At 41.6% G+C, this 21,456-nt stretch overlaps 1 protein-coding gene across 1 annotated transcript in view; it reads right to left on the bottom strand.

Moving 5' to 3' along the window:
- Positions 1 to 21,456, bottom strand: part of GPC3 (glypican 3) — a 3,152,357-nt gene that overhangs the window by 2,779,722 nt on the left and 351,179 nt on the right. The window contains exon 2 of the mRNA XM_069206010.1: positions 11,171 to 11,332. Within this exon, the coding sequence (XP_069062111.1) occupies positions 11,171 to 11,332 (162 nt within the window). The remainder of the gene's footprint in view (positions 1 to 11,170; positions 11,333 to 21,456) is intronic.

The raw sequence follows: 21,456 nt of genomic DNA, 5'->3' as shown, positions 1-21,456 counted from the left end.
TGAAAAGGCCTCCTTACAGAGGCCAGACTTTTTACAGCGAATACAAGATTCTATGAAAGAAGATTGTATTTTTAGTCATTTTAGTCACTTATGCTCTGCAAAATTAAACTGTTTGGGACTTAAAAATTGAATGCGCATGCATTTCCAGGTGTTATGTCGTCTACTGCCACCCCAGTACCAGATTTGCAGAGCGCAAAGTCCATGGGGACCACATTCACAGAGGTAATACCATTCATGGAAGTCTCTGCACATGTAGGGCATAAATCTCCGATTAAATGCACATGTCCCCATACTTGAGGGGGTGGGGGCTCGAACAACTCGAAATAGGACTATAAAGTTACTTCTAATTACTTCACATATGTAATTTAGGTATAAATTGTGCAAATGTGGTTCTACATAGTGTAGGTGTGATCTTCACCTGCACAATGTAGAGCTATGAATCGAAAAGAAGAAGGAAACAGGCAACACTTGAGTAAAATTGCTCACACCTTTTAATCACCACAAGTTTCATCACATAAACGCACTCAACACTCCAGGCTCTGCCCCCTTTGTATTGTGAGATGTTATAGAGGTACAGTTGGGTTCGGTGTCATGCAATTGTGTGTCTGTGTGTATTCTTGGGACATACAATGTTTTACAATGTGTTGTTAACTGTGTCTATAGCTGTACAAGCAGTGAGAGGAGTCGTGTTTTTTTACATATTTATAATTTATTTTCTACGTATGTGTGTCTGTTATGTTACATATTTACAATTTGTTTTGTATGTGCCTGCAATGTCTTAAGTTATTCTGACATTTTTCAAAATTATTAATATTTAATTTTTTTAAGCATTTTACACATTTCTTTGCATGAGTGGCAGCAATCGAAAATGTTATTTGATTTTCTTTCCTCTTTTTCTTTTTAGATAACTGTCTTTATGCTGGTAGCATTATTCCCTACCACTACTGTTTTAAGTGTGATTCCTTTGCAATATCTGTGAGTAGCCCTGTGGGATACGCTACACACGTTAAAGCTTAACTAGAGCAGGATTGAGCCTATTTGGAAGCAGTAACATTGTGTAGATGTTGGTGTAACTTTACTGAATTCCAAATGAAACATCTCATTTGTAGATGCATTTTTATATTTGGATGGCTGTCTTTGTGCTCCTCTCTAATGCTCCTTTTATTCCCACACATTTTTAGTTGATAGTCCCCATTTAACAACCACTCACCTTTCCCACTCCAACATTTTCAGCCAAAAGGTAGTCCTATATATGTGTACTATGCACACTATTTGTGGAGCATTTCTCATCTAACATATAGGACCAACGTGAGCATATACCTACACCTGTACCATTGTTGTAAAATGCCCGCTGTCTACTATAGCATTTTACCAACTTTGTCATCTATACACTCACACTTTGCAGCCATGCACAGCCAGTCCTAAATCTTCTTCATCATCATACAACGTACTGCCTTTTCATTAGGCCAGTGTTTCACAGCTACTTCTAAATCAAATGCCTGCACTTCACTATTGGTACATTCTTAAAGTGCCTTTATGCGCCAAAACCTGAGTTGGTGAGCTTGCCTTCTACATTCTTACTGCCAAGTCCTGATATAAGCTCAAACCAAGATGCATTTAGGAAGCCTTTCAAAGCCTAGATCTTCAGGTTCTGCTTCCACTGCAACCACACTGGCATAAATCTTTCCAGCGTGGATCTAAAATATAACCCTTGTGGTGAACATTATGCATATTTACATGACATAAAATGGCACACTGTTCTATATTTCCAGTTATTTAGGCATTTGATTCATTTCATTACAAATCAGGCTTGCGCCAAACATCTTCCAGTTCATGGAGCAATTGATGTCACCTCAAAATTTCTACTTCACTAAAGTCACATATTGCCTGCACTCTAGTTAACTACTTTTAAGACAGGTTAAGATTATTGTTTAACACCATATATCATGCAAGCATATTTTGTGAACAACCTGATCTAATTATGACAGACTTGAACCAGCAATCAGTTGCTCATCCAGCATGTGTTAACTTGAAAGAAAATAGAAGATGGTTGATGATTTTGCAGTCTTTCCATGGGAACTCTAGACTCCACACAATGCTGAATGCATGAAATAAGCTGAGGCTTTTGCTTGCTAAGATATACTGCCAAATGATGGTTTCTATTGCCCATGATCTTCATTGACTTGAAAAGAATTGTAGGTGCACTGTTAACAAATGTGGAGACCATGGCAGTAAAACTTGATCTGATGCCAACCTGCATCAAATCAGTTTTGGGGAGTATGGCTAAAGGGGAACAATGTACTGGCATTGGTAGTGATCCCAAATCTAACCTGAAAGAGAAATACTCTGCATCTTTTCATGTGTGGAATCATCCATGAGGTCATCCTAGGCTTCACATGCACATTTTTCTGTTACAGGGAACTATCAATCACCAACACAAAACAATCCCAGTGAAGTGGAATTAGTATTTTTGTGGGTTATCTGGCTACTATTCACTATTAGGGGACTGCATGATGCAAAGTTACTTGCAATGTTTTGAACTGGATCTCTTTCACAAGACACTTTGCTGAGCTTCGTTATGCCCGTATTCTATGGGGAATATTAAGGAGCCTTTCCCATTGTACACCCCAGATCTTTCCTGCCTGTCCATTTCCCCTCTTTCCTGTACAGCTGTTTCTCAGATCCATTATGGTAATCAATGTGACTGTGTTTGTACTTTTATGCACTGTTATTAGCGGTTCATAGCCGATATATTTTTTTGTGCCATGACATTCACTTTCTGGTGGTATTTTATGGTCTCTTTTGAATCCTTATTGACGCCTTTGACCCTTTCCTTCCCTTTCTTTTTCTTCTTGCCACATCTTTGCTTTGCATCCTTTACCAAAGATGCCTATCTGGGCTGAAATCTGACTCCCAATGAAATTTGTATAACTCTAGCTGATTCTTCTGCTGCATGTGGTTAATGACTCAGCAGGGGTTGAGGGATGACAGCTGGCCACTGCAGATTGCTAAAGCCTAAAGACACGCTACTTTGGCTTAAAGCATTGATAAGAATATAGATTGTACTTGTATTTTGGAACTGACTGACTTCAAGAGTGTGTTGATGATCAGATCCACAGGCTTTTCCTACTCTCCTGTATTCGACTCTTGTACAGTTTAATTATTTTTGTCATTGTTCTCTTCCAATCCATAGAAGTGTTGTTTATGGTTTGCCTTCGGATGTTGGGGTGCCAGATGAGGGTGGTGTTGAAATGATCACATTAAGAAGAAATCAAGGAAAGAAGTTTTGAAATGTTTTCTTACTTCAAGGTGTGGGCATCGATGTGTGGGCTGCATTTATACTTTTCTGCAGATTGTCATCTGCTATTAATGCTTTTGAATATTGGGAGTCAGATTTATGATGTAATTGTACTACTAGACAATGGTAAGGCAGATGAATGTACTGTAACATAGTGCCCAACATTATTAGGGCCTCGTTATGATTCTGGCGGGCTAAGGACTGCCAGACTCATGGTGATGGTCTGGCCACTGCACTACAGGTGGTCTGACTGCCACTTTATTACCCTGGCAGTCAGACCACCAGGGGACCGCTATCACTGCTGGGAACAAGGTTACTGATGGGCTGACGGCAATCAGGCTTGTGATCAATCTCAGTGGCACTGAACTCAGCGTCACTGCACTGATCATGACTCCTGTTTCCACCAGCCTTTCCATGGTGGGGACCCTGCCATGGATAAGCTGTCGGAAACACAGTGCTGGCAGCCACAGGGTTGCTTTGCTCATGCACATAGCATGGGAAGTGCAAGGGCCCGCCCTGCTGAGCAGCCACAGAATGCACACCGTCTGTAGAGCAGACAGTGCACATTCCGAGGGTGCTGGTGTACTATGGTATTGGCCTCAGCTCCCTTAAGTCTTGAAAAGATTCAATGCAGGTAATTTTTTAATTGTGGTTATCTTGCCCATGTTCTCTTGAGTAAGTTTAATTTCCAGAGAGATATCATCTCTCTTAGGTATAGGTTTCCTAGAGTGTAGTTTAACATTTGATGGAGCCATCCTTTTGTGTACAATACACAGAGTGGGGTCACTAGGTTAGCCCCTTTCAGCTTCCTTTGAGCCAGTGTTCATCGCATCTTGGGTCATCAGTATTTCTGACTCACAATCATGTTATTAGATATTGTGTGTACTTTTCCATGTCCTAGAGTGTACGTCCATTGAAATGCATGAGTGCATTGCTTTCTCCATGTGGCAGGGGCTGCTTAGTGAATTTAGAAATAATCTTTAAATTAAGACTTTACCATCTGAATGTAAATACATTCTGCATTACATATAAAACTGCTTACCCAAAGTATGATGTACATAATCGTTTACATGTTCCATAATATTTGGTTGGTGGTATATTTAAAGGTTTGTTGTGAACAAAAAAACGACCTATAAAATAAGAATGATTTTCTTTAGGCATAACACCTCACAAATATTATGGAGCATTTACATACTTTTCTTGATTGTAAAGTTACCCTTTCTTCATTATTTGAGTGGTGTTCTGTATTGCCTGCATCTTTCTACAAATCTGAAAGAGGCAGCAAATACTGCATGATTGTAAACATCCTGACATTTACCAGCCTTCCTGTGAATACATTCTTGGCTATTGGTATTCCACGCTGAGACAATCGGTTTGAAATAGGAAAAACTATTTATTTATGTGCAGCATACAGAGACAAGAGTGAGGATTTGTGAAGGCAAACATTTGTTAAAATAATATCTTTAGTTGATCCCTTGAAATATTTTGTGAAAGTACAATAAGTAAGTATAGTTTTGGTCCCCACTATATGTGCCAAGATAGATTACGACATCCAAGTATTCTATAATCAATCTACAAGAAAAACATTGCATCTATTTTCATACTTTGTAGAGTGTGTGCAGGAAAGGGGTGGGGTTGTGGTGGGGGAGGGGGAAAGGTGTGTGTCTGTGTGTCCTTACCAATTAGGGCAGTGCTCTACTGGGAGCACTTTTTAGACTCTTCTCGTGAGAACGCTGTGAAACACTAGGAACTTGTACTCCATGAATCCAACTTGGCTTTCACTATTTCAAGTCTAGAATTTATGTGGTGAAACATGCAAACTCAGACATGCACAACTACTGTGTTGACAGTGAGGATAATTGTATTATTGGTTATGCTGGTGGTGATAATGGCATAAGGTTATCTGCATTTTGTGCCAGCGATGAGATATTTAAACATGGATGAAACATGGCTGCGTACTGTATGCAAGCAATGAGTATTCCGCTGCGGTGGTGAAGGGGCCCCTAAGCTATGCTAGTTTGTGATGGTCCACACTCAAACTCAGCCATTGGCCCATGAGTATGCTCTTCATCCCATAGACCCTTTACTCATTGCCTCAAGGTATGTGCTAATATAAAGGCTGTGCCTACAATTCTACTACTTTGTTCTGCTTACCACTATTGTGAGTTCACAGATCAACCACACTCTCCAAAAACAAAATCCTTACTTTAAAATCCCCAGAGTTTTCTTAGCTTCATGCAGTAAAGAACCTTCGTTTTAAACTTAAAACTATGTTATGCTACACAAAATCTGCAGTTAGATATAGTGTGGAAATTATAGATTTATGTAGCAGACACTGGTTGAACATTTTGACTATAACTTAGACCTGACCATGAGCTGTGATCGCCCGTCAGTCCTTAGAGATTAACTTCCACACCTCTCTCAATCAATAGTTAATTGTTCCACCTTTGGCATTTTAGGCAGGTTGTTTATCACCAGAGTCTACTTTTTGTTAATCTGAGCCTCCAACCTCTTCCCACCCACTGTATTTAATGTTAATAGAAGCAATTGACAACTTTGCTTTGGATTAAACTAGTTTTACAATGCTCTGAGATTAAAACCTCAGGCTGGAAGCCTCTCCAACAACTATCCAAAATCTAATGATGATTTACAGTTCTTTAATCCAAAATGTTTTATGGTCAACCTTATAGGGGAGAAATACCCCCTCCTGTTTATCTGGCCTTACCACTATGGTATTTAATATTATATCAAGGTATTAACCTCCAACCTAACAGGCGAGCACTCTCTCAATCTACTTTGCATGACTGGAAGGACTTCATGCCCTCCACAATTGGTCCATTAATAAAAAGAATTAGGTACTAACTATTCATAATGATCCCATTGCCATACTCAGCCACTTGAACATCAATATTGTCACCATGATAGATGAACAACTATCTGCTTCACTCTAGAAAATACTGCATACATTGGCCGGTCTTCTCCTGAACTGAAAGCTTTGAAACTAAAAATTAGTCAAACTTAATGGAAACAGCATTTAGATTGTTCAAAAGACTCCTAAAGATATATATGACAAAGGGTGGTGTCACATAAAAAATATCAGGAAGAAAATACATTTTACCATTCACAACACGTTTCATCTGATCACAACTTATTCCAAAGAACTCTTCAGTCTCTATGCTCCATGCACATTGCTATACTTCTCTCAAGGGGACTTAGTGATAAGCTTTTCACGTTTTTTTTAGAACAAACTCATAAAACTCTGAAATTCCATAAGCTCTGAGGTTATCTGACCCCTAAGCAGTATTTAGGTTGAATATATCCCACCACCTACCCTGACTTTTATCTCTACCTTCGCAACCATCACTTCTTGATAGCTGTCAAAAGGTGTTTCATAAATATGGACTTCTGACAATCTGAATGATCTATGATCAGCAACACTAATGAATGAGGCCATTTGGTTGACAAGCTCCTACTTTTTAACAGCTCCCTAGCACAGGGCTTAGTCCCCGCGCCGTGGAAGCAAGCAGTTAAACCCTTTTTTTAAAAATCCTTCCCTAAGTTTAGAGGACCCCTGCAACTTACAATCTATCTGCTACTCTATTTGGGCAAACTACTAGAAAAATTGATATTTTACCAATTAAAGAAAGCAACCAATAGTTTAACATCTTCCAAGCAGGCTATAGGCCTAATAACAGAACAAAATAATGTTTATTCTATTTACTATGTGAGTTGCACAGTTTGGTGGACATCAGTGGTGTTGGTGTGCTGCTACCTTTAAATCCTTCAGAGGCATTTAACACCATCCACCACACCATACTCATTAATACTCACGAAGAAATTGACAACTTGGGCACTGTGCTAAAATGTGAACCAATATTTGGTACAGTGTACCTCAGGGTTCCACCCTTTCACAACTTCTAATCAATCTCTACATGTGCCCTCTAAGTAAACTACTTCCCCAAAAGGAGATACAATTTACATGTAAGCAGACAACATATAAATCATTTTTACCATTTTGTACTCTCTAAAAAATTATTCTTTGGTGAAAATCAATTTAAATTAAATATTTCCCTTGGAATCATCCAATAGCAAAGGACCTCCAAATTTCGTAATCTCTTTTTTTTTTAATGGGCATCCTTCTCATTCCCATGAACGTAAAACAGTGGAACAAAATCAGTTGGCCTTTGATCATGGAAACACCACAAATCCCTGCAGACTGTGTTAGAAATCTGGGCATTTTTTCAGAGTCTTCTCTTTTGCATGAATGTCAAAACAAGAAGGTCGCCAGTAGATGATTCTTCCATTTGAAGATCCGGAAAATAACCTTCCATTCTTGAAACCTCCTAGTCAACTACAAATTATTAATGCTCTAATCGAATCTAGATTGGGTTATGGCAACGCAATCTATTTTGCTTTTACCTAGGATTTGAAATGCCAAATCTTTAAATTTACAAGCAGAATCTGCTCATCTTCTTCAAAGAAACTATTGAAAACGTAACTTTTTAATCAGTAGTTGTCTCCGTTGCTCTCTGCGTTTAAGGTAATTTTTTTGTGTTTAAATTATTAAGTTTTTACTCTATAGCACGAAGAGGGTTATATATAAGTGTGCTCACAAATAAACATAACATAGTTCTTTGTATAGGTAAACAATTGGCAACAATAACTTATGCAGACGGCTGCACTGGCAAACAAGTACTAAAAAGAAACTAAAAAACCGATATTGAGATAATGCAATGGTAGCTTTATTGTACAATTAGTGTAAGTATTTATTAGCATTTAGGTCAATAGATTGTATACAAATAGTATTTTATTAAACAAACGATTCAACTCACATTTGCATCAAATAGCAGATACTTCACAACAAGACTACGGCATACTTTTGAAATATTGATCTTAAAAATAATTAATTAAAACATCAATAGTTCGCCACATCAAAAGTATTTGCATAGCGTTAGATACAATGAAATGTAAGAAGTGACATAAGGAAAACCAGTTCTGAGGCGTCAACATTGCATTCTAAAATACTGTCTAGATATGGCTTTATAATCATATTTTTTCTTTGTACTTTCGGTTGCTTGGATAAGACTGTCAATGAACGATAACACCAATAAAAACTTCACCAACAGAGTTCGCTGTGATCTATAGTGCTTCCTCAGCTTTTTTCAGCATTTTACTGTGCAAAATGGCCATACATTTTGATATAATTAGTTTTATGTTCACAGGAATTTCAGCTTCTTCTTTTACTGCTTGACATACCTTTTTAAAATAGCTATTCCATTATTTAGCAAGTGTAAACTAGCACACAGTTCTCCCTTTCCATAGCTGTATCTCTGACTTCTCAGCCTACATTTGTTGGAGCGCAGGATAAATCATTGGGTAGCACGCTTGATACTGACAACGCTGTATTTTTTTGTATTTTTTTTTTAAACCTCCACCCACCCCGTTGATATGTGGCCACCACTGGATAGAAGTAAATCCCAGACTGCTTCTGGAAGAGAATGAGTGGGACAGAATTTTGTACATACCCACAAATTCACGGGTTTGTTGGTATAACTACGGTTTCTATGACACTCTCAGCTTAGAACACCCACTCCCCTCTACTGTGAGAAGATCTGCTCATGTCAAATATGACAACAATCTGAAATAACATTACACAACAAGTACATCCATTTACCAGTGTAAATTCACATTTGGCGAATTACAGAAGGAAATTTACACTTGTGACACCAGCTGTGTTAAATGGGCCCAAATTGTGCTTGGCCCTGCATTTCTTACAGTGTATAGCGATAGGATTAATTTATAAGTTGATGGAATTTGACCGTCTTTCTAAGGAACCCTGGGGTAGACTGAGCCCTTACCATGCAATGAGATAATCAATTATATACTCAAAATAGATTTTTTCAATACCTAACACTTCCAGGGTCAGATGTCAAGCTTGTTAAAACTTTGCTGCTTAGACACTTAAGGCAAAGTTACATTTCGTTTACGGAGCAGAGTTAAATCACTGAAATGAAAAAAAAACATCCTTTTTCACTGACCTTCTAAATAACCTTACCCAAAATCAACCTCTGAAGATCTATTAAAAGAAGTATGTTTACTGCTGCATAGAAATACTTTTCAGCCTTTTTCCTTTCTGTTGGTAATTCTGTCACTATGCAGACAGGGCGACTCAGTGAGATAAGCACTGGTTGCTGACATATGGTTGTGACCTACACGACACCAGTTTTAAACCTAGCCAGGGGCAGGTCAGGCTTTCATCCGTCTGGCTGGAGTATCAATAAATTGGATAAGACTAACTCCTAATCATCACAATGCTCAAAAACCGCAGCATGGTGTGCAACAGAAAAACAGCTATTGTTGCCTTTAGTAATATCCTGTTTCCAGTCTTTTATTTGTGAGTTGCAGAGTTCATTACTGTCTTGTGTGACTTAATACAGTATTTCAATATTGTTGCAAGCACGTCAGGTCACGTCATGGGATGGCAGTGAAGGCTTATAATCATTATCCACGTGCTTGGGCGTTCACATATTTTTTTTTCAGGAGTGGGGTCATAATTTTTTCAGGGGGGGGGCATTATTTTAACATCACCCCTCCAGAGGAGGCATAAACTACGGCGGCCGTAGTGTTGCTCTGCACTGTTAGCCTGCAGACCAGGCTCTACACAAATCCGTGGGACGGTTGGGATGGTAGAGGGGGGCAAGCAGCCCCCTTGCCTCCTTGCAGACGCGCATGTCCACCTGGCCTAATCAGACTACATCGAGGTATTTACACACCTCGCAACTTTGGAAGTCATTTTTTTGTAAAGTTAAGTGTCTCGCTATATTCTGATACTGTGTTTTCTTTCCACCTTTGCTTTAGACCTTAAAGTGGTTTCCGCTGCATGACAATTTTTCAAATATTTCTGGATCCTGTACTTGTCCACACTGTTTGAGTCCTTCCTCTAATTTTATATCAATTCTATTCGAGCTCATCACTATCTCCATCATCTTTGTTTGTTTCTGTCCCTGCTCATCTATGAGATGAACAATATCGATTTTAAATTCCGTTTTGCTGAGAGCACAAAAACCATAAATTGTACAATTGGACTTCACCAGGGTTCCCTTCATCAACCCATCTCATTTTTCAAAGATCATTATTCAAATTTTCTATTTCAACCCGATCCCTTAGAGTCATTTAAAGTCAGATAATATTATTGCTGAATTCGAATTCTTAGCGGTCTCCATTGTCTGACCCCTGTCAGTTTTTTATTCACAACTTTAAAAAAACATAAAAATCTCCCCCTTTTTTAATGGATTCTTCTGTTCCCTTTCATAGATCTGGATTAAAAATCTCAAACAAGCTAAACTACTTTATTGTTCCTCGGAGGTCTGTCAGATGTTGTGTGGTACATGCATCAATAACCTCATGCTAGGTGGGTTCAAGAGACACTTGTTTTTACCAGGTGTCGTAAGCACCTAATATAAAAAAATATATATATATATCAGGACATGAGGAAACAAAACAGCTGCTGCACCTGGTGCCATGTAGTGTGTTGGCCCTGCAGGCTGCCTCATTAATAATGACGGCAGGCTTGCTTTAAATTAAGCATCTATATACAAATACATTTTGCTGCAGTAACATGGGCCATGAAAAAAGCAGGATCTGGTGAATAAAGCTCTCTCTACAGCACATTGTGATGATCATGAGCACCTTGTACCTCTGTTCTCACGCCCTTGTCTTGCATGGGTGACATATTTCACTAATATTTCCCCCTTCATACCTCTTCTTCACCATCAATACTGACCATCTTAGTAGGCGAAGGACCAGTTGAACACAGGTTGACATTTGATACAATTAGGCTGACATTTCTTTAAAAAACTTTACAACGCCTACCTTGAAAAACAGCAGCATTCTGAATGATGAGGAATTTGAGCTCGGAGCTAGCAGACTGGAGAAGGTGTTCCATGTTCACACGAGCAGCTACTTGATACTTTTCCTCCATTTTCCTTGAACAGCAGGTTGGTCCTTTAGTGATACAGACTTGCAAGTCAGACCCTGCAAGTAATAATAAACACAATGTGTGAAGCAGGAAGAGAGAGGAAGTAAAGAAGTGATAGGAGGGAAGTGTATAGAGGTAAGAGGGGCTGGGAAACAAGCAGAGGGGATGTAGGGTAAGGAGATAGGAGAAGGAAGTGAGATGTAAGAGGAGGGATAGTGAGAAGAGAATTAGGCGAGAGAAATGAAAATAAAAGGTGGGTAGGTGTGGAGGGGCACAGAAAGCAAATTATCTTGAGTATTTCAAATAAAATGAGATGCTATTCAAGAAAATATAAAGAGGCTGAAGAGAGAAAGCGTTGTTCGTAAATAGTGTAGTTAGGATCTGACTGCTTGAGTTCACACATATGATAGAAATTCAAGGACGTGGGCGAGATGTGACGTGACATAATTGCATTTCTATGCATCCATCTTTTCAGCAAGCAATATCGCTGCATTTTGAAACATCCATATATGAAGGAAGTGACACTGCAGGTTTCCAATCAAAACCATTTCAAAAGAAGAAGTCTGGCAAAAGGGCCTAATTTCCCAGCATCTATCATAACAGGAAGCCATCTACAAATTTCCCAGCATTCACATCTGCAGAAAGTGACATCCCTGCATTTCCCAACATCCATCTCTGGAAGAAGTGTCAACAATGTTTTCCATCTGACATTTACTGCTTCACTCAATACTCTAGCCAACTCTTTGGTGTGTCCCACTGCCCCAACATCCAAGGTGGCTGACAAAGACAAATGCATCACCTGTTTTGACGTGGAAGGACATAGGGCCAAGAATCCCTCCTCTAGGAAAACGAGTCTCATCATGTGCCTTGTAAATCGTTTTATCGATAATACTGTTGCAAAATATCATGATGTCCAGACTATCATGGTACATAATATTGCCATATGTATTATTGTTTTATTTAATATTGTTACTTACAATGACTAATTGTTGTTTGAATTTAATGTTCTATAAGTTTCAGTGTTATAAGTTATTTAAATTTTACTGCGTATTATACATATGTAATTTTAGTACCTCTTGTTGGGGTTTTGTGGGTGGGAATTTGGGTGGGAGATGTATTTACATATGTATGTTTTGATAGAAAGTTCATTGTTAATTCATTTTCTTACATTTAATTGCTTAGACTTGTAAATTCATTTTTATTTGTACATTTTTTCTATTTGTTTTCAAATCAAAACATCATTATTCGCTATGAAAACCATAAAAGCCAGTGCAGCGCTAAAAACACATAATAAAAACAATCAGTGCAATACAATACAAACATGTGCAAAAAAATGCAAACGCATGTTAAAATCGTTAAAACTCCTAGCAACAAGACTGCGTCATAAAACAGGAACCACATACACACTAACCTTCACATGGGCCCAATTATAAATTATCATGTGCAAACATGCAGACTAATCACAGATTTTACCCTACCAAGCCTCCATGTCTTTCTGCTGCAGAAATACATTTATAAACCATCAAGGACACGTATTCAGCCTGTAGAAGCTGGAGATTAAACAAAGCAGGTCTGCAACACCTAACAGTTAGACTTTTTTTCCTGGGTTCTGTGTACAAAGTGCAAAAAAATACAAAGGACTGAGCAGTGCAAGAATCAGAAGGAGAAGAGTCGAGTGCAGAATCAGAGAATACATTGCTTGGATAAGATACTAAGAAATGAGAAATGCTAAACCTCAATTTCACCAAGTAGAACCTTTGAAGGGGCTCTATTGGGAAGTGCAAGTATGGTTCGATATTGTCTGTGGTCACCTGGGGAGATACCCCTCCACTCTCCTCATAACTTTCATGACAGTCTCTCTGCGCAATACCAATATCGTCTAGGAATCAATGCCATATTTTGGGGGCAGTCAAAACAATCTGGTCTACAAAGTGTGACAAGGTGTTCCCTCACAAAACTGAGCCATGAGATTCTCCGTACATAATCTAGCAACAAGCAATCATATATTATCTTGTGATTAGTCGAGGTCTCTTGTTTGGTCCACACAGAATGCCATAACATGAACAACCTTCCAGAGCACAGAGACCAAGCTCCGTTTCGCACAAATAACCTGCAAGGCTACTGGGGACTGTCAGAAGCCTTCTCAAAAAGGCATTTTATTTTAATTGTAATTTGGAAATATCCTAACAGCCCCACACACCAGCCCCATAAGTAGATGGACAGTGTGCCTCATAAATAGCAATCAAGGTATTCAGAGGTTTGCAGCCAAGCTTCCCTGAGTATCTAAAAAGGGCCTCAATAGCTTGATTGAACAGTAAATGCCTAACATTGATAGGATGGTACCAATTACTTTTATAATGAAAAGGAAAACCTAGATATGTAAAAGTCTGGACTTCAGGAAGTTTTTCCTTATGGATATGATACGTCCTCAGACCCAGACGAGTATTCCCCATGACCATCACATAGGGCTTAGTCGAATTGGTCCTTAAACCCACATCATCCATGAAGGAAACACATTTATTTAACAGTTTTGAAGGCCAACTCCTGTCCTTGACATTAAAACACAGTCATCTGCATAAAGGAGAGCAAATAACTTCTTGTTGCCCACCCTGGGAGAGTCTACTTCTTCATCTTTCAACCAAATGTCTGGGTCATTAAAGTAAAGGCAAAATGGGAATGGTGCTGGCACACACCCTTGTCTCACACCACGTATCATCTTGATAGGGTCGGTGCACTTCCCATCCACGTCATATCTAATACGACAAGTAACATACTCATGCAACTTTGCCAGATAATAATCCAAGGCCTCATCTAAACCCATGTCCAGCATTTTATTCCAAAGTTTGCCCCTGTTTACCCAGTCAAAAGCTGAGGTAAGATCCATAAAGGCAAGATGGAGACGGACTTTCTCAGCCAGAGTATATTTCCTTGCAATCAAAGCCTTTCCTGAAACCATATTGTACTTCAGGGAAACAACCTTACTCTGCCACCCAAGATTCCAGCTGGCACAACAGAATCCTTCCCAGAATTTTACTTGTAGAATCAATTAATAAAATAGGTTGATAGCAACAAGGGTATGCCCTGTCACTTTTCTTTAAATATCAGCACTATTATAGCGCTGGACCATGACTTAGGGGGGGCCTATAACAAGTGTGGAACCTAACACATTTCTTAATATGGGAGCCCAGACATCAAGATTGTCAAGAAAAAGATCAACAGGTACAGAATCAGGGTCTGGTGCCTTATTTTCTGCGCTCTGCTCCAATGCATAAATACAATAACTCAGTGTTAATATAGTAATGTGTTTTATATGTCCTGACAGTGAAATATTGCTAAATTCATTTTTCACTGTTGCAAGGCCTGTCCCTATCATAGGTTAACATGGGGGCTACCTTTAAATATGATTAAAGTGTAGATTCCCCTTGGGAGCGTATAGACATGTGGAGTTTGGGGTCTCTGAGCTCACAATTCAAAAATACATCTTTTAGTAAAGTTGATTTTAAGATTGTGTGTTTGAAAATGCCACTTTTAGAAAGTGACCATTACATACAACAATGCCCTAACGGGGAGAAACCGACAAATTATTTATACATCATAAAAGAACATAGGTGAAAGCAAAAAAGCTATTTATTCATATAAATATATATATTCATTTATTTACTTATACATAAATATTAAGTTAATATATTCATCCTAAATGGACAGCCCATCTGATAAAAAAACACACCCAGGGACAGATAGTGTGAGAAAAAGTGCTTGTGATAAATAGAAAGGAGAATAATACATATTCCAATGAATCAAAAACCTATACAACAAAACATTAAAAACAGTTGGTTGGTTCTTTTTTGTTTGCTGCATTAATTCCATTCCAAATGCTCAGAGAGTCTAAATCAATGCCTTCAATCCTCCAAAGTTCTTATGCAGAAACCAATCCAGACTATGATATGTCTGTCGACGTTTCGACCCCTCTATATCTTGGGCCAAATCCCAGCTCCACAATGGGTCTTCTTCAGGACTAATACAATGGGAGTCCCTAAAACACCACAACAACTCAATCAAAAACCATCACTTATATCCTAAACACCTATGTTGTCTAACAAAATTAATCAAAACTTACCATACATATATCCTCTGACTTCTTCACTTCTTTTACTTGTCTATTTATGTGGAGATCAAGTCTAGAAAGTGAGCATTTTCTTGCTTAAACTATTTCTGTGACTCTGCCTGTTTGTGGATTCCCTTTCTGGGTAGGTTTGACAGTTGGGCTGGTTGCAACTCACACTAGACAGCGACACAAAGGGTGTTGGGGTGTAGTCTCCATTTCCTGATGAGCCTAGGAGGGAGGGGAGGAGTGGTCACTCACACCTGAAAGGGCTGTGCCTGCCCTCACACAATGCAGTCTCCAACCCCCTGGTGTGTGTCTGGGGCCTGGCCTGGGCAAGGCAGGATTTCACAATCAAGGGAGACTTTCCTTTGAAGTAAGCCTACTGCAAAGGGCAGAATGGGTATCAGAAGGCCACCCAAAATCACAGACTTTAGAACACTTCTGGAAACAAAGAGGAACCTCTGCCTGGAGAAAAGCTGAAGAGCTGAGGAAGAAGAGCTGCCCTGCCTGTGACCGTGCTTTGTGGAGATATCCTATAGTTCTGCTCTGCCTGTGTTAGAGAAAAGAATACTGGACTTTGGGTTGCCTTCCTTCTTGTGAAGATCTCAAAGGGTTTGATTTAGAGCTTGCCTCCTGTTATTTGAAGTCTCAGGGACAGCAAAGACTTCTCTCTGAGAGCACCTGGAGTCTCTGGAGAGACTCCTACTCCAAGTGGTGCCCATCCAGTTCCTAGGACCCTGAAAGGAGAAGCTGGCAGCCCAAGAGTGAGAAATCCACGCACAGAACGGCATACGGGGAAAAGGTCGATGCAACTCCAATCTGCGACTGAAAAATTTACGCGCCGCTGGCTTTGTGGCTGAAAATCAACGCTCGCCTACCACGCGACCGGAAGATCGATGCGCGCGGCTGGAGAAACGACGCACAGCATCACTGACGGAGGCTGGTTTTCAGATCATCGTGCGGCTGGATTTCCAATGCAAACACCGCTGGGCGTGTAAAAATGACGCAAGGCCTGCCCGGACCCGAGAGTGCTGACTGGATCGACGCATCGCTCTCCTGCGGAGAGAAGAAATGACGCACGCCAACCCGACTAAAGAAGAAATGACGCAAAGTCTCGCTCTTGAGTGAAATCGACGCATCGCAAGCCCTTTTTGACGCACACTCGCCTGTGCAGGGTTATTTTTGACACACCCAAGGTACATTTTCACGCTAACGTCGTTAGCATTGTGTTTAAAATTACATGATGACTCTTTTTGCATTTCTAGTGATACCTTGACTTATGTTTTGTGGATTTTGTTGTTTTGGTCTTGTTTTGTTTAGATAAATATTTTCTATTTTTCTAAACCTGTGTTGTGTCATTTTGTAGTGTTTCATTAAGTTACTGTGTGTGTTGGTACAAATACTTTACACCTAGCACTCTGAAGTTAAGCCTACTGCTCTTGCCAAGCTACCAAGGGGGTAAGCAGGGGTTAGCTGAGGGTGATTCTCTTTTACCCTGACTAGAGTGAGGGTTCTTGCTTGGACAGGGGGTAACCTGGTTGCCAACAAAAAAAAACCATTTCTAATACTCAGTGTGTGCCAGAGTGAGGTCTAACTGGAGGGGGGGTGATCTAGAGAACTTTCACCAGTGGATCCACTCCCATAAAGCTTAAAAAAATGCTTCACCTATTTTGACGGAGCGATGGTAACATCAATAGGCATTTAATGTGTGTGAGAAACATAGGGGACAGTTTTCCAGAAAAGTAGGGTAGCATTTCTTTTAGTTGCTTTGTATACTTTTTCCCATGCTTCTCTCCCGATCAGGTCTTTCCTCTCAGCAATTGCTTGTTTATAGTTCACCCTACAAGTTCATACAATCCCCCTATCCCTAGGAACGTTTCAGGGCAGAGATGAGATCCATATGGGCTTTTGAACACCTAGCATAAAGCCACCTCTGTGGCTTTGGCTCCCATGTCAGCCCCTCAGATGTTAAAGATAGAATAAAAAATGTCTCCACAAGGTGTGTGCTCAAAATGTGTGTAATCCACTAGATCACAACATATTGCCCCACGTATAACATTCTTGGAGGTAGGGCATAATCTACAATTGAAATCCCCTCCCAAATTATTACAAAATCCATATTAAATTCACAGATCTTATTGAATGTGTACTCAAGGGAGACAACTATTTCTGGCATAGTAGAAACAAAATTAAGATGGTAAAATATAACAACAACCAACATTTCCCTAGATTTGACCCGAAGTGTTACAATCTGAAAGTAGGGAGAATTAAGAAATGTTTTAAGTATGTCAGCCTGAAGAGATTGAAATCAAGGTCAAAAGCCCGACTTTATGATGGCCCCCTCTTGAAGGCTCGGTCAGGGTGTGAATAGAAGAAAACCCATTTATAAACACAGCTTTGTGTGACCAGGTCTCCTGTAGGCATACAATGTTATAATTCGTAAAAGTATCAAATCATTCAGCATTATCTAGTTTCCTAGAGAGCCCAGCCACACCCTAGAACATACAATTGTATTTGGGTTTGGAAACAGTGAAACTGGGAACAGATCCAGGCATCAGCGCCACTAAGTTGTCCATTACAGAGTCCCCCTGACAGTTGTTAGAATTAGATGAAATGGCTACTCACAAAGGCAAATCCATTCATCAGTAGAGAGCAAAAGCTCTGTCACCAAAGGAGTCACTCGTGGAAGCAAGTCTTGATCAGCACTTACCAACAGGGAATTTAAAGACATGTAATGAGTTGTACAAAGAATAGTGCTGCGCTTTGAGGGAATTGAATCCCTCCTGTGTTTTTGCGGTCTTTGGCGATCCTCTCTGCTGAGATATGAGGGAGTCCCTGCTGACAAGTCTGCATTACAGAGTCAATCAACATGTTCTAGAAAGGAAAACCAGTTGGAATTTGAAAGGTACTACAGGCACAGGAAACCCTGAATGCATTTGGGTCTGAAGGCTTATAAAAGTACTTCAATGAAACAGCCATGGTGGAAAGATGACAGGGACAAGTTGCATGCAGCCTTTCCAACAGGGTCCTAACCACTTATTCAGCCCTGAAGTTAATGACTATAAATTCCCCTTGTTCTCTTTTTGGGTAAGGGCCAACCCAATGGTGCACCAAGATTATATTACTGGCTATACTCTCACAGTTAAAAATATCTGTTGACCTCGTCAGCCAGTATACCACCTAATTTTTTAGCTGGTACATATTTTCTGAAGTCTTGGAGTCCAGTAAAGGGACATTCTTTAAGACGATAACTAAAGGTGCGGCCTCTTGGGGCAAATGTAATGTCTTGCTGGTTGTTGTACAATCCAAGCTTCGGGCTGTGGAAAGGATTTCCCCCCTGCACAAAGATGAGGTGGCTAGTTGCTGGTGACCCTTGGATCGAGAAAAAGCCATAAATTGACCTTCCTTCCTTCTGCACACTATAGGGTTCATTATGAGTTTGGCAGACAGAAAACGCTGTCTGCCAAACTCCTGACAGGGTGGCCGCCGTCTACGCGGCAAACTTCCCATTGGGGAGTGAACATTGTGAGGGTGGCGGCTGGGGGGGTCCCTGCACTGCCCATGCCAAGTGCATGAGCAGTGCAAGGGCCCCCCTGTGGGCCCCTGCACCTGTTCTCCACCAGCATTTTCATGGCAGTGCTACCACCATGAACCTGCTGGAGGAGTATGAGGTCTTGCTTGCAGAGCTGCCCTGGTGGATTAGAACCTCCACCACCACCAGACCGCCGGAATCCAAGATCCTGCTGGACCTGGTGGTTCGCTGGTGGTCCAACCGCCAGGGTTGTAATGTGGCGGTCGGACTGCCGCATTGGCAGACGTCAAGACTGGCACTGAAAGTGTGGTGGACTACAGACCACCACACTTGTAATGAGCCCCTATAGGTGTTCAAATTAGGATCAGGGCCACCATAAAACTCATTTACCTGTAGTTCCCGCTCACCGTCCAGTTGAGAGGCAGGTGCCTCCTCCTGTGGTGCTGCCTGATGGACCACTTAATGGAATTGCATAGTATATACTCCCAATATTACCTTGGTAAATCAGGGTTTTGGTCGAGGCATCTATGCTCCAGAGTGTATCAAGTAATGGCTCGAAGAAGTTAGACAGAACAGTCTTAGGGGCAGCAGTAAAAAGGGCAAGGGTTGCATCTTCCCTGCCATCTACCATCCACGAATAACCAATGGAATTCTTTACTAAACGAGTCTTTTAGAGCTGGCAGTTGTTTTCTTTCTAAGATTTGTGGCCTTTTTAGAAGGGAGAAGATTCACTATGCTATTCCGCTCAAGTCATTGCTATTACTGTCAATAACAAATTTGTCATTATAGGTACATAGGTTAGTAGCTAAGATTACTTTGTTGTTTGTAGTTAAGCTAGGGGATTGAGTGCCACCTGCGTTCATAACCCTTGGGGCAGTAAAAAGTGCTTTTTTAGTGGCCCCTAATTGCTCTTCCACACTTTCAATCTCACTACTAATGGCCGCTGTAGGAAGGTGGCTCTGTATATACTATCTCAAAGTGAGAGATAGTGTGCATGGAGTCCAAAGGTTCCCCTTAGAGGTTGATAATGGCAAAATTAGATAATACTAATGCTCTCTTTTGTGGTAATGTGGTCGAGCAGTAGGCTTATCAGAGGGTAGTGTTAAGCATTTGTTGTACACACACAGGCAATAAATGAGGGACACACGCTCAAAGACATAACTCCAGGCCAATGGGTTTTTATATAGAAAAATATATTTTCTTAATTTATTTTTAGAACCACAAGATTCAAATTTTAGGTAAGTACATAAATTGCAAGGTTATTCACGCAGGTAAGTATAGAACTTTGATGGGGGGAGGAGCCAAAATGGCGACCGGGAGGGACGCTTAATTAAGCGCTCCGTCCTGGGCTCGCCGTATCATACCTGCAGGGCGCTCCCGGGGCGCCAACATCTAAAACCGGAGGAGGGATCCGCTCCGTGTGCCCCATGCTTCCCAACAGCAGCATCGAGTGCAGTCGGGCGGCCGTGAGGAGCGGCCGCCGAAGAATCGGCTTCCTCAAAGAGCCACAGCCGCCATCTTCCTTGAGGCGGTGCCCTGTCTTGGGCCCGCCGTAGCACATTTGCAAGGCGCTCCTGCGGCATCAATACCCGGAGGCTGAGGGGGGATCTACTCCGGGTACCCCCTACCCACCAACAGCTGCATTGATCCCAGGCGGGAGGCCGCCGAAGAATCGGCTTCGTCAAAGGAGCAGCGGCCGCCATCTTCCTTGAGGGGGTGCTCCGAACTCCGGCCGGTGGGTGCGCGGCGGTGGGAGGTACTCGCTCTGGGGAGGTAGCGAGCCTTACCCTTTGCTCTCCCCCTCCCCCTCACCAAGGATCCCCCCCGCGCGGACGGGGGCAGTGGGAAACAGAGAACCAGCTGCCCGGGACCCCTGAGGGTGCCCCCTCTTCACTACCCGCTGGCGAGGCGCGCCCCCCTAAGATAGGACCCGGGGTCCGCAGGAGGAACTTGCTGCTACAACCTGTAAGGCACCAGCAGCCGGACTAGACCAGGCCTAGACAAGACTCGTGGCGAGCGGCGCCGCCCCACCGTGTAAGCGCCGTATTGCTGCGGGGGATCCGTGAGCGCCTGGAGCTCGCTCGGCGCACACCCACGGGAAGGACCCTCTCCCCCCCATCTCGTCAGAGGATCTAGGGCTCGGAATTAGCTGTCAGCGGGGAAATGGTAGGAGCACGTGGGCCTTGCCCCCCCCCCTCCGCCTCTCTTCTGCCCACGCTGGTTGATGGGCCCAGCGACGGGGAGCCCCTGCCCGCCCGAGCCAGATCTTATCTTGGAGACCAACAGGAGGGCTGAAATCCCCAAAAAATTGAAGTGCACACCGGCATTGACCCGTGAGGACGTGTAGCCCCCCCCTGCCCGAACGGTCCAGGGAACGTGGGTGACCGCGTGGGTGCAAGTGGAATGAGGACGCACACGAAAAAGGTGCAGGTGTGCTACCAACGAGCTCAGCTGCTTGGTTGCACCTGGTGGAGCAGTATATCCACTTAAAGGACAACTACGGACAAAGCAAAATGGCCGGGAAGTCCAAATCGTCAAAAAGC

This window comes from Pleurodeles waltl, chromosome 2_1 (assembly GCF_031143425.1).
Source record: "Pleurodeles waltl isolate 20211129_DDA chromosome 2_1, aPleWal1.hap1.20221129, whole genome shotgun sequence".
Taxonomy (NCBI): domain Eukaryota; kingdom Metazoa; phylum Chordata; class Amphibia; order Caudata; family Salamandridae; genus Pleurodeles; species Pleurodeles waltl.
This window is presented reverse-complemented; position numbering and strand designations above follow the sequence as displayed.